The sequence below is a fragment of the Scophthalmus maximus genome, chromosome 16 (genome assembly GCF_022379125.1).
Source record: "Scophthalmus maximus strain ysfricsl-2021 chromosome 16, ASM2237912v1, whole genome shotgun sequence".
NCBI lineage: Eukaryota > Metazoa > Chordata > Actinopteri > Pleuronectiformes > Scophthalmidae > Scophthalmus > Scophthalmus maximus.
Genome location: NC_061530.1, coordinates 21332501 through 21345000, shown reverse-complemented (window position 1 = coordinate 21345000; position 12500 = coordinate 21332501). Strand labels below are relative to the sequence as shown.

At 45.6% G+C, this 12500-nt stretch overlaps 1 protein-coding gene across 6 annotated transcripts in view; it reads left to right on the top strand.

The window, feature by feature from the left end:
• ebf3a (EBF transcription factor 3a) overlaps positions 1-12500 on the top strand; it is a 34258-nt gene that overhangs the window by 1108 nt on the left and 20650 nt on the right. For all 6 annotated transcript variants that reach the window (XM_047327836.1, XM_047327835.1, XM_047327834.1 and 3 more), the window contains exons 1-6: positions 1-714; positions 3077-3233; positions 3658-3721; positions 3811-3866; positions 4422-4495; positions 4806-4874. The exon at positions 1-714 is cut by the window's left edge and continues 1108 nt beyond it. In XM_047327836.1, the coding sequence (XP_047183792.1) occupies positions 593-714; positions 3077-3233; positions 3658-3721; positions 3811-3866; positions 4422-4495; positions 4806-4874 (542 nt within the window). In that variant the 5' untranslated portion in view covers positions 1-592. The remainder of the gene's footprint in view (positions 715-3076; positions 3234-3657; positions 3722-3810; positions 3867-4421; positions 4496-4805; positions 4875-12500) is intronic.

Genomic DNA, 12500 nt, shown 5'->3' with positions numbered 1-12500 from the left:
GGCCTGCCTCTCTCCTCCTCTCTCCTTTTCTCTTTGGGGAAAAGAAAAAAGACACTTTCCTCGGAGCTCGATTCGCCGTCGGATCCCGATTCCGTTCCCCCGCGTTTTCTTGTCCTCTGAGGATTTTATTTCTCTTTTCCCTTTTTTCCGCTCCTCCTCCTCTTTCCTTCCTTCCTTCCTTCCTCTCCTCCTTTCTTTCCCACCAGTTTCAACATTACTTTTTAATAAATCCCTGAAAAACTCAGAAATGTTTTTCCCCGTCAAGAGTGAAAGGTTGAATTAAATCTGAAAAACAGAGAAAAAGTTCTAGAATAAAAGTCCTGCTCTTCTTCTTTCTCAACATATCTTTTATTTTTTGCCTCATTCATTCTTCTTCTTCTTCTTCGTACGAGTCGCGCGGCACATTTCACACTTCCAGATTTTTAATGTTCCATAAGAACTCGTCGACGGACCCGAACATCGAGCCTCTGTCCGTCCTGCAGAGCTGAGATTTTTTTATTTTCCTGCACTTTTCTTCTTCTTTTTGTTTTTCCTCGTCGTTGTGTCGTCGTGGTCGATCAGCGGCGGCAGTCGGAGCGTCGGGACCTTGGAGATGTTCGGGATCCAGGACAACCTGCCCCGTGGGGCCACGGCCGGCATGAAGGAGGAACCGCTGGCTGTTCGGTCCTGGATGCACTCGGCCGGCGTGGTGGACGCCAACACGGCCGCTCAGAGGTAAAGTCACCGCCGCCCCAGAGGGATTCTGGGAGCTGGAGTCCCAGAGGACAAAGTCACTCGACAGGAACATTTAAATCAGACGGATTTAAATTCACAATATTTCTGATCTGATCTCAGAAAGATTTTTGTTCAACAGAGTCAATTTCTCATTTAATCTGTTGAATGAAATAAAATTAATTCTAAAGGAAAACAAAACAATAATGATTTTTAATAATTCAAGTTTCTTTGCAGAAAGAAAAATACTATACAATCAAAATTTCTTAGCTTAAAACTGAAAAAGATCTTTTCTTTGACTCATTTGATAAAAACTTATATTTTATGTTTGTGTCTGGCGGAGTCGGAACAACCCGAGGTCATAAGGAGACGATTAAATATTTATCTGATTATTGAAATACCAACATTTTAATTGAGTATTTTTTCCTCAATCATAAATTAAATAGAAGATTGATTTTAATTTCCGACGGTCACTGAAGTGTCCACCTGCCGAGAAAATAACCTATTATTAACCTATTAAAAATGATTCATGTGTTTTTATTCTTCCCATAAAATGTTTCATCTTTTTCACTCGGATCCAACATGAACATTGAAATCATGAATATTATATAAACACATTTTTAATGTTAAACATATTTTCATCATGATTCTTAGACGTCGACTTTAAATCAACATTGATTCACAAATTAAATGATATTTAATGTTTTTACATTTTAACCCAGTGATGACAAATAAACACGAGCTGAATCTGTTCAACTGAAACTTTATTTAAACATTTCTAAAACTCATCAGATCCTGAAAACAGCTGTTTTCAATAAAGATTCTTCTCACATTCTGAACATGAAAATATGTAATTTATATTCAATAACGCAGCAAAATAAAAAATGTAGTTCAGAGGATTTGATTTATTTATTCACACCAGGATGGAAACTCTAATCAAATTATTACTTTCATTATTTGTGATAAATTCATACTTAGATAGAAGAAAACAGGCGTTTGATTTTTTGAATATTTGTGATGAACTTTTAATTATTAACAGTAAAATAAATGTTGTGAATCTTCATTTAGATTTTTATCTTTTTCAATTGAATAAAAATGATCATGATCGTGTGAAAGAAGTGTTAAGTTTCTCAGAATCATGAGAAACTGTTCGAGCTGCAGTTTAAAATTTTAATTTTCTTTATTAAAAATGTTCATATGAAACTGTAAAATACAAGCAGAACTGATTGTTAAAAGAATAAAATGTCACATCATTTTAAATGTATTTTATTTTTATATCATTAATGTCTGAAGCAGCAGAATAAAATCAGAGAATTTAAAATCTGTAGCTTTAATATTTGAGTCATTTAATTGGCAGTTGTTTTTATAAACGTGTGAATTAAAGGATTTCGTTGTGAAAGGTTGAAGCTTCGTGTCACGTCGGGTCTTTATGAATATTTTATTTCTCAGTTTGATCTGACACGTTATGATTTAAAAAATGAAACCAAACGAACCCGTTGCATGTTAACTCCACCCGGACCGCTGCTGAACATGAATCGCTTTATCATCGTGTTTGTTATTTAAACTCCGGCCGGTGGTGGACGTGTTCGATGAGGAGTGTTTGATTTATGCAGCAGGTCAAACGATCGGTTTCTTATTTTTTTGATCCAAAGATTTTTCCAAATGTTCGTTTGCAGAAGAAAGAAAATATATTTCCACCAACATGATGTCGAAATGTGTTTAGTGAAGATGCTGACGAAGCTCCTGATTGGCTAATAAAACATGATGTTTCTGGTACATGAGAGGTCAAAGGTCGTTCAAAGAATCCTGTCCCCAAGAAGTTGGAACACACACACTCACACACACACAGAGTTCAGAATCAATCTGAATTTTCACACACTGTTGTTCTGTTTGTATTTATATATTCTGTTCTGTTATTTATATATATATATATATATACACGTATATATTCTGTTCCGTTAAATATATGTGAATGTATATATATATATATATATATATATATATATATATATATATATATATATATATATATATATATATATATGCAGTACATACACATATATGTATTTATATATACTCAGCCCAGGCCATCACTACGAGGGGCGGGCAGCCACCGTTCACTACGTTCCGTGTGTTCGATGTCCTGGTTCCCCAACGGTTCTTCATCAGAACAGAACTTCAATGTTTCTGTTCATGGTCCAAATACAAGTGAACCTGTTTTGTCACTTTGAGATAAAATCTTCATGTTGAATAAACTTAATGAATATCTATCTATACATAAAATATGTATCTTCATTCTGACCTGGAACATGACATTAACATGCCCTGCTGTCTGTCTGCCTGTCTGTCTGCCTGTCTCTCTCAGCGGGGTGGGGTTAGCACGTGCTCACTTTGAGAAACAGCCTCCGTCCAACCTGAGAAAGTCCAACTTCTTCCACTTTGTGTTGGCGCTGTACGACCGTCAGGGTCAGCCGGTCGAGATCGAACGCACGAGCTACGTCGACTTCGTGGAGAAAGAGAAGGTAAGAGACACAGAGAGGGAGGAGACGGGACACAAACCAAACACACGCCTCAGTCACCACCAATACATCCTCTGAACTGGGATAGAAATCAAACGCACCTGCAGTTTTGTTCACTCTAAAAAATATATAAGCAAGTCCGACAATTAAAAACAAACGCACCCCATTTTACAGCTTGACCCGCCCTTGTAAATGAAGCCCTAGTTGGGTTAGAGGGTTGGCTGCTCTTTAAGAACAAGAATCTCAGAATAGAAAACAAGCGCTCCTGAGCTGAAGTGCACACCTGGGCAGGTAGACGTTCCTTTAGTAGATTAGCTGCTACATCTCATTTCTGCTTTAGGTAATAGAAACGAAATGCAGGCCTGGAGATGGAAATCAAACGCACCCGTCCAAGGAAACATTAGATTGGTTCGTTTTTTGTGTCCAGGAGCCGACGGGAGAGAAAACCAACAACGGGATTCACTACAAACTGCAGCTGCTCTACAGTAATGGTGGGTTCGCTTGTTTCATCACACAGCTCCGCCCACATACACTTTATTAATAAACTCAATGTGTGTGTGTGTGTGTGTGTGTGTGACAGGTGTGAGAACAGAGCAGGATCTCTACGTCCGACTCATCGACTCCATGACCAAACAGGTAAGACACTGATTATTGATTATCTGATTGATAACCACAAAAGAGACGTTGATTCTCATCATCTATTGATCAAGTGAGAATATCAATCAATCAATGACGCTTCAGTAACCAAACTCATGAGAAGTCGATGACGTTAACCAGCAGGAGGCGCTACAGAAGAAGAAAAGTGTTGTGTGATGTCTATAATTTATAAATATTATTATTGATACTTGTCATTTAGATTTTAAAAATATATAGTTATTATATAGATATACTAGAAGTCTGATGAATCTTTTCTCTAGCGCCTCCTTCAGGTCAAAGGTAATGATGAGCACCTGTAGGCGTCGTTAGCATCATGTGATCAGTGTTTCATGTGTTTGATGTGAACATCTGTAATGAAATGGACAGATCCAACATGTCCGCCCCTGATGGACGGACCACGGTCAGAGGAAGATAATGTGTTTTTGCCACTTCCTGTTTAACACGTGCTGACACGCCACTTCCTGTTTAACACGCTGCTGAAACGCCACTTCCTGTTTAACACGCTGCTTAAACGCCACTTCCTGTGTGTTTCAGGCTATCATCTATGAAGGTCAGGACAAGAACCCAGAGATGTGTCGGGTTCTGCTCACACACGAGATCATGTGCAGGTAAGAACCTTTACCTGGACTAAAGTCAAACCTGGTTCTAACAGACTGGAGAACCTGACACACTTGGTTTTAACAGACTGGAGAACCGGGTTTGACACTACATGACGTGACCCTCCTGTGATGACGACAATATGACAATATGACAATATGACAAAGAACCATGTGACCAGAGCTGACAGAGTCAGAGACGGGGACCTGATGAGACCAGCACCTGATGAGACCAGCACCTGATCCGTGGTCATACACTGCAAAAAATGAAGCTCTGAATTTTACTCCCATCTGAACAGTTTTATTATTCTGTGTTTGTCAGTCGCTGCTGCGATAAGAAGAGCTGTGGAAACAGAAACGAGACACCGTCGGACCCTGTCATCATCGACAGGTAACACACACACACACACACACACACACACAGTATCATGTAGCTGCAGTGTGTGTTGATCTTCCCTCAATGTATTTCATGTGTCTCTCACACACGTTATTTTAATAGCAACATATTTCTCCTGCCTGGCCTGAGTGTGTGTGTGTGTGTGTGTGTGTGTGTGTGTGTGTGTGTTATCACATTTCAAAGCTGATGTATGAATCTCACCAACTGTTGTCACGACAACACACGTCATGTATGTGACACGTGTGCAGATACAGAACAGAAGACACTCCCATGTACGTTTAAACATGCAGGTTTACGTCATCATAACTTTGTTCAGGCGTCTCTTTCCTGACGCTAGTACAGTACACCTGAACTAACCACGGACCCTAATTCAGGTGTACTCCTCCTTCCTCCTTCTCCTTCCTCCTCCTCATTCCTCTTCCTCCTCCGTCCTCCTCCTCTTTCCTCCCTCCTCCTCTCTTCCTCCTCCTCATTCCTCTTCCTCCTCCGTCCTCCTCCTCTTTCCTCCTTCCTCCTCTCTTCCTCCTCCTCATTCCTCTTCCTACTCCTTCCTCCTCCTCATTCCTCTTCCTCCTCCTCTTTCCTCCTCTCTTCCTCCTCCTCATTCCTCTTCCTCCTCCTCTTTCCTCCTCTCTTCCTCCTCCTCATTCCTCTTCCTCCTCCTCTTTCCTCCTCTCTTCCTCCTCCTCCTTCCTCCTCCTCTTTCCTCCTCTCGTCCTCCTCCTCATTCCTCTTACTTCTCCTTCTCCTCCTCTTCCTGCTCCTTGTCTTTTATTTCTCTCTCCCTCCTCCCTAATCCCTCCGTCTTTTCAATCATACTCTCTCCTCTTTTCACCTCCCCCTCCTCTACCTCCTCCTCCTCCTCTCCATTCGTCCTCCCCTTGAGTATTAATCTCATTCCTCCCTCCCCCTTGTTCTTGTCTCTCTCTTCTCTGAGGCAGTGTGTGTGTGTGTGTGTGTGGGGGGGGGGGGGGGGGTTATGGGGTGATGGAGTGATGGAGGGATGGAGGTGTGGAGGTATAAGTGGGTGGATGTGACTGCAGCAGCTCTTTGAAAAGAGAAGTGGTGATATTACAGCGGCACTTTTTTCTTGCTCTGCTGCTGAAATGCATGATGGGAAGTCTCCTGTGTGAACAGGAAGCGTGTCGGGGTCGGTCGCTGCTCAGACCTCGCTTCTTTAACGTTTCCTCACTCAGCTTCACAGAAAAATGTTTGACATTAAATGTCACACGGCTTCCTGTCCGTCACGTCACACGGTCTCTCTCAGCCAATCCACTCGACTGACTCACGACCTCCGACTTCCAGCGTCTAAAGACGACCACCGTGTTCCCTTCACTGACCTCGGGAACCTTGGTCTTCAGGAATTCACAAGTTAAAATGACAAACAAAACTAATTGTTAACAACTCGTTGTTGTGTAGTAGTCGTTGTTTAGTAGTCGTTGTTGTGTAGTAGTCGTTGTTTAGTAGTCGTTGTTGTGTAGTAGTCGTTGTTTAGTAGTCGTTGTTGTGTAGTAGTTGTTGTTGTGTAGTAGTTGTTGTGTAGTAGTTGTTGTTGTGTAGTAGTCGTTGTTTAGTAGTCGTTGTTGTGTAGTAGTCGTTGTTTAGTAGTCGTTGTTGTGTAGTAGTTGTTGTGTAGTAGTTGTTGTTGTGTAGTAGTCGTTGTTTAGTAGTCGTTGTTGTGTAGTAGTCGTTGTTTAGTAGTCGTTGTTGTGTAGTAGTTGTTGTGTAGTAGTTGTTGTTGTGTAGTAGTCGTTGTTTAGTAGTCGTTGTTGTGTAGTAGTTGTTGTGTAGTAGTTGTTGTTGTGTAGTAGTCGTTGTTTAGTAGTCGTTGTTGTGTAGTAGTCGTTGTTTAGTAGTCGTTGTTGTGTAGTAGTTGTTGTGTAGTAGTTGTTGTTGTGTAGTAGTCGTTGTTTAGTAGTCGTTGTTGTGTAGTAGTCGTTGTTTAGTAGTCGTTGTTGTGTAGTAGTTGTTGTGTAGTAGTTGTTGTTGTGTAGTAGTCGTTGTTTAGTAGTCGTTGTTGTGTAGTAGTCGTTGTTTAGTAGTCGTTGTTGTGTAGTAGTTGTTGTGTAGTAGTTGTTGTTGTGTAGTAGTCGTTGTTTAGTAGTCGTTGTTGTGTAGTAGTTGTTGTGTAGTAGTTGTTGTTGTGTAGTAGTCGTTGTTTAGTAGTCGTTGTTGTGTAGTAGTCGTTGTTTAGTAGTCGTTGTTGTGTAGTAGTTGTTGTGTAGTAGTCGTTGTTGTGTAGTAGTTGTTGTGTAGTAGTCCTTGTTTAGTAGTCGTTGTTTAGTAGTCGTTGTGTAGTTGTTGTGTAGTGATCGTTGTTGTGTAGTAGTCGTTCTTGTTTAGTCGTTGTTGTGTAGTAGTTGTTGTGTAGTCGTGTAGTAGTTGTTGTGTAGTGATCGTTGTTGTGTAGTAGTCGTTGTGTAGTAGTTGTTGTGTAGTGATCGTTGTGTAGTAGTTGTTGTGTAGTAGTTGTTGTGTAGTAGTTGTTGTGTAGTGATCGTTGTTGTGTAGTAGTCGTTGTTGTGTAGTCGTTGTGTAGTAGTTGTTGTGTAGTAGTTGTCGTGTAGTAGTCGTTGTTGTGTAGTAGTTGTTGTGTAGTCGTTGTGTAGTCGCTGTGTAGTAGTTGTTGTGTAGTCGTCGTGTAGTAGTCGTTGTTGTGTAGTAGTCTTGTGTAGTAGTCGTTGTGTAGTAGTCGGTGTTGTGTAGTAGTTGTTGTGTAGTCGTCGTGTAGTAGTTGTCGTGTAGTAGTCGTTGTTGTGTAGTAGTCGTTGTGTAGTAGTCGTTGTGTAGTAGCCGTTGTTGTGAAGTAGTTGTTGTGTAGTCGTTGTGTAGTCGTTGTGTAGTAGTTGTTGTGTAGTCGTCGTGTAGTAGTTGTCATGTAGTAGTCGTTCTTGTGTAGTAGTCGTTGTGTAGTAGTCATTGTGTAGTCGTTGTTGTGTAGTAGTTGTTGTGTAGTCGTTGTGTAGTAGTTGTTGTGTAGTAGTTGTTGTGTAGTCGTTGTGTAGTCGTAGTGTAGTAGTTGTTGTGTAGTAGTCGTTGTGTAGTCGTTGTGTAGTCGTTGTGTAGTAGTTGTTGTGTAGTCGTTGTGTAGTAGTTGTTGTGTAGTAATCGTTGTTGTGTAGTAGTCGTTGTGTAGTAGTTGTTGTGTAGTAGTCACTGCTGTTGTGTAGTCGTTGTGTAGTCATTTTGTATTAGATGTTGTGTAGTAGTCTTTGTGTAGTAGTCGTTGTTGTGTAGTCGTTGTGTAGTCGTTGTGTAGTAGTTGTTGTGTAGTAGTCATTGTTGTCGTGTAGTCGTTGTGTAGTCGTTGTGTATTAGATGTTGTGTAGTAGTCGCTGTCTAGTTTTTGTCTAGTAGTTGTGTAGTAGTTGTTGTTGTTGTGTAATAGTTGTGACATGTGTCGTGGCTCCGCTGCCGTGGAAACAGGACACAGGTTGAACCTCACTGGCTCTTTGTTGTTAAAACTGATGGTCACTGATGAGGTCAAAGGATGATGAAGATGATTATGGTGAGGATGATGATGGACCAGCTCTCATCTTTTCACACTCTCACACTGTGAGATTTTTATCTTTGGGGGGGCTGTCTGGTGTCAGCAGCGTGGGATTATGGGAGGACGACGCTGTCAATCAGGTCGTGGGCGGAGGTGTGAGGAGAGAATCTCATTACTCGTCATGTTTCAGGCTGACTGACAGCAGAAGAGCGTCGGGCCCCCAGGGGCCCCCGTGTGTGAGTCAATGGAGAGATGAAGTGTAGCTGAATATTTTTTTCTTCATGCGAAACGGTCACGAAACCAGTGTGACCCTGAACACACCATCTGAGGCCGTTTGACTGAAACTCGCCTCGACGTGGCAATTTTCGATCCTTGGCCATGAAACAGGAAGTTGCTCCTTATCAGAGGAACATGGTCCGATCTGACCCAAACTTCTCAGGCATGACAAAGGTTCTACATGTAAATATTGACCGAACGCCATAGCGCCTCCTGCTGGGGACAGGAAGTTACAAGTTGTATTCTTTTGATGTGAAATCGTCTGCATTCATGTCAAACGTTTGCAAGTTCGATCAAAGCTGTTGCAGCTTTAAACTTTTATTGGTATATTTTATTTTTTGACGGCACGCACATGTAAAGCCGACACAACGACATTTCACATTCACGTTAATATTTATTATTATTATGGAATTACATCACTAACTTGAGCCTAAACGGGTCTCAGACATGAGATTATTATTATTATTATTATTATAAGAAGGATAATGAGTCACATCAGGTTCATCAGAGGTGAGAATCTTTTTCCTGCTCTGTGTGTGTGTGTGTGTGTGTGTGTGTGTGTGTGTGTGATGGGGTATTGATCGTCAGTAAACGTTGCCGGTAGCGACTCATCCCTATTGATTAACAATTTAAACCCCCCTCGCCCCCCCCCCCCCCCCCCCCCCCCCACACACACACAGAACATAATGATCATTTTTCATGGGACTTATAGTTCGAAAGCTGCTGCAGTGAAGCAGATTTGTCTCAGATTAAAGAAAATAAACTAAAACGCTCCTCATTAAAAATGAATTTATAGCAGCTGGTGAACCACATACACACAAACATGATGCACAACTGCAGGTATGAGACTGTGAACCATTCAGAGAAGAGATAAAGTGACGCCGCTGTAAAGTAAAGATGAACCTGAACAGAGACGAGCAGCGGAAATGACTCGCATCAGATTAACAGGCTGAGCTGCCAACAGCACGTAAATCACACACACACACACACACACACACACACACACACACACACTCTCTCACACAAACACACACTCACTCACACACACACACACTGTATGACATTACATTACCGTCAGTATAATTCCTCCTCACACTATGACTACATTTTCTACCTCATAGAGCATATTAACTCCAACACAGTGTGTGTGTGTGTGTGTGTGAGAGTGTGTGACTTCTATTCTTACCTGATATAAATTTGCAGTGCGCCCTAATTTCCTGCTCGTAAATATGAGCAGTAACAGTGTGTGTGTGTGTGTGGTCTTCCCTGTATAACGCATAACAAATTGAAAGTTGAATCTTTCTGCGTGTAGATTTACAACCTCGTTCACTCTCATTCGGAATAAGAGATGAAGGAGGAGACGAGACACTCACAGTCTGTCACATCACAGCTCACTACAGGAGATGGTTCCCCCCTGGTTCCCCTCTGCTTCACCCTTGTTCCCCTCTGGTTCCCCTCTGGTTCCCCCTCTGGTTCCCCTCTGCTTCCCCCTGGTTCCCCTCTGGTTCCCCCCCTGGTTCCCCTCTGCTTCCCCCTGGTTCCCCTCTGGTTCCCCCCTGGTTCCCCTCTGGTTCCCCCTCTGGTTCCCCTCTGCTTACCCCTGGTTCCCCTCTGGTTCCCCCCCTGGTTCCCCTCTGCTTCCCCCTGGTTCCCCTCTGGTTCCCCCTCTGGTTCCCCTCTGGTTCCCCCCTGGTTCCCCCCATGGTTCCAACTCTGGTTCCCCTCTGGTTCCCCTCTGGTTCCCCCCTGGTTCCCCCCATGGTTCCAACTCTGGTTCCCCCCTGGTTCCCCCTCTGGTTCCCTCATGGTTCCCACTCTAGTTCCCATCTTGTTCCCCGACTGGTTTCCCCCTGGTTCCTTCATCGTTCCCCCCATGGTTCCAACTCTGGTTCCCCCCTGGTTCCCCCCCTGGTTCCAACTCTGGTTCCCCTCTGGTTCCCCTCTGGTTCCCCTCTGCTTCCCCCTGGTTCCAACTCTGGTTCCCCTCTGGTTCCCCTCTGGTTCCCCTCTGCTTCCCCCTGGTTCCCCTCTGCTTCACCCTTGTTCCCCTCTGGTTCCCCTCTGGTTCCCCCTCTGGTTCCCCTCTGCTTCCCCCTGGTTCCCCTCTGGTTCCCCCCCTGGTTCCCCTCTGCTTCCCCCTGGTTCCCCTCTGGTTCCCCCCTGGTTCCCCTCTGGTTCCCCCTCTGGTTCCCCTCTGGTTCCCCTCTGGTTCCCCCCTGGTTCCCCCCATGGTTCCAACTCTGGTTCCCCCCTGGTTCCCCCTCTGGTTCCCTCATGGTTCCCACTCTAGTTCCCATCTTGTTCCCCGACTGGTTTCCCCCTGGTTCCTTCATCGTTCCCCCCATGGTTCCAACTCTGGTTCCCCCCTGGTTCCCCCCCTGGTTCCAACTCTGGTTCCCCTCTGGTTCCCCTCTGGTTCCCCTCTGCTTCCCCCTGGTTCCAACTCTGGTTCCCCTCTGGTTCCCCTCTGGTTCCCCTCTGCTTCCCCCTGGTTCCCCTCTGCTTCACCCTTGTTCCCCTCTGGTTCCCCTCTGGTTCCCCCTCTGGTTCCCCTCTGCTTCCCCCTGGTTCCCCTCTGGTTCCCCCCCTGGTTCCCCTCTGCTTCCCCCTGGTTCCCCTCTGGTTCCCCCCTGGTTCCCCTCTGGTTCCCCCTCTGGTTCCCCTCTGCTTCCCCCTGGTTCCCCTCTGGTTCCCCCCCTGGTTCCCCTCTGCTTCCCCCTGGTTCCCCTCTGGTTCCCCCTCTGGTTCCCCTCTGGTTCCCCCCTGGTTCCCCCCATGGTTCCAACTCTGGTTCCCCTCTGGTTCCCCTCTGGTTCCCCCCTGGTTCCCCCCATGGTTCCAACTCTGGTTCCCCCCTGGTTCCCCCTCTGGTTCCCTCATGGTTCCCACTCTAGTTCCCATCTTGTTCCCCGACTGGTTTCCCCCTGGTTCCTTCATCGTTCCCCCCATGGTTCCAACTCTGGTTCCCCCCTGGTTCCCCCCCTGGTTCCAACTCTGGTTCCCCTCTGGTTCCCCTCTGGTTCCCCCCTGGTTCCCCCCATGGTTCCAACTCTGGTTCCCCCCTGGTTCCCACTCTGGTTGCCCCCTGGTTCCCCCCCTGGTTCCCTCATCGTTCCCCCCATGGTTCCAACTCTGGTTCCCCCCTGGTTCCCCCCCTGGTTCCCACTCTGGTTCCCCTCTGGTTCCCCCCTGGTTCCCACTCTGGTTCCCCCCATGGTTCCAACTCTGGTTCCCCCCTGGTTCCCACTCTGGTTCCCCCCCTGCCCCCCCCCCCCCCCCCCCCCCCCTTTTCCCCCTCTGGTTCCCCCCCTGGTTCCCCCTCTGGTTCCCTCCTGGTTCCCACTCTGGTTCCCCCCATGGTCTAACTCTGGTTCCCCCCTGGTTCCCACTCTGGTTCCCCCCATGGTCTAACTCTGGTTCCCCCCTGGTTCCCACTCTGGTTCCCCTCTGGTTCCCACTCTGGTTCCCCCCATGGTTCTAACTCTGGTTCCCCTCTGCCCCCCCCTTTTGCCCCCTCTGGTTCCCCCCCCCCCCTTTTCCCCCTCTGGTTCCCCTCTGGCGGGTCGTCTGTTGGGGGCGGGTCGTCTGTTGGGGGCGGGTCGTCTGTTGGGGGCGCATCTTCCGTCTCTGCCTCGAGGCCGACACCGGCGTTACCGGTCATGACGTCACTCTCGCAGCTGCCAGCGCATCCCGATCATGCGTCGTCATGATGTTTCTGAGTCACGTGACTACATCACCTGTTCAAGGGTCGCAGCTGGTTGGATGAGATATTGCGCCTCCTGCAGGTTCGTCTTCCGACATGAGTTTGTAGGAACAGTCGTATTCATCAAACTCTTCTATCTTCAGAAGTCTTT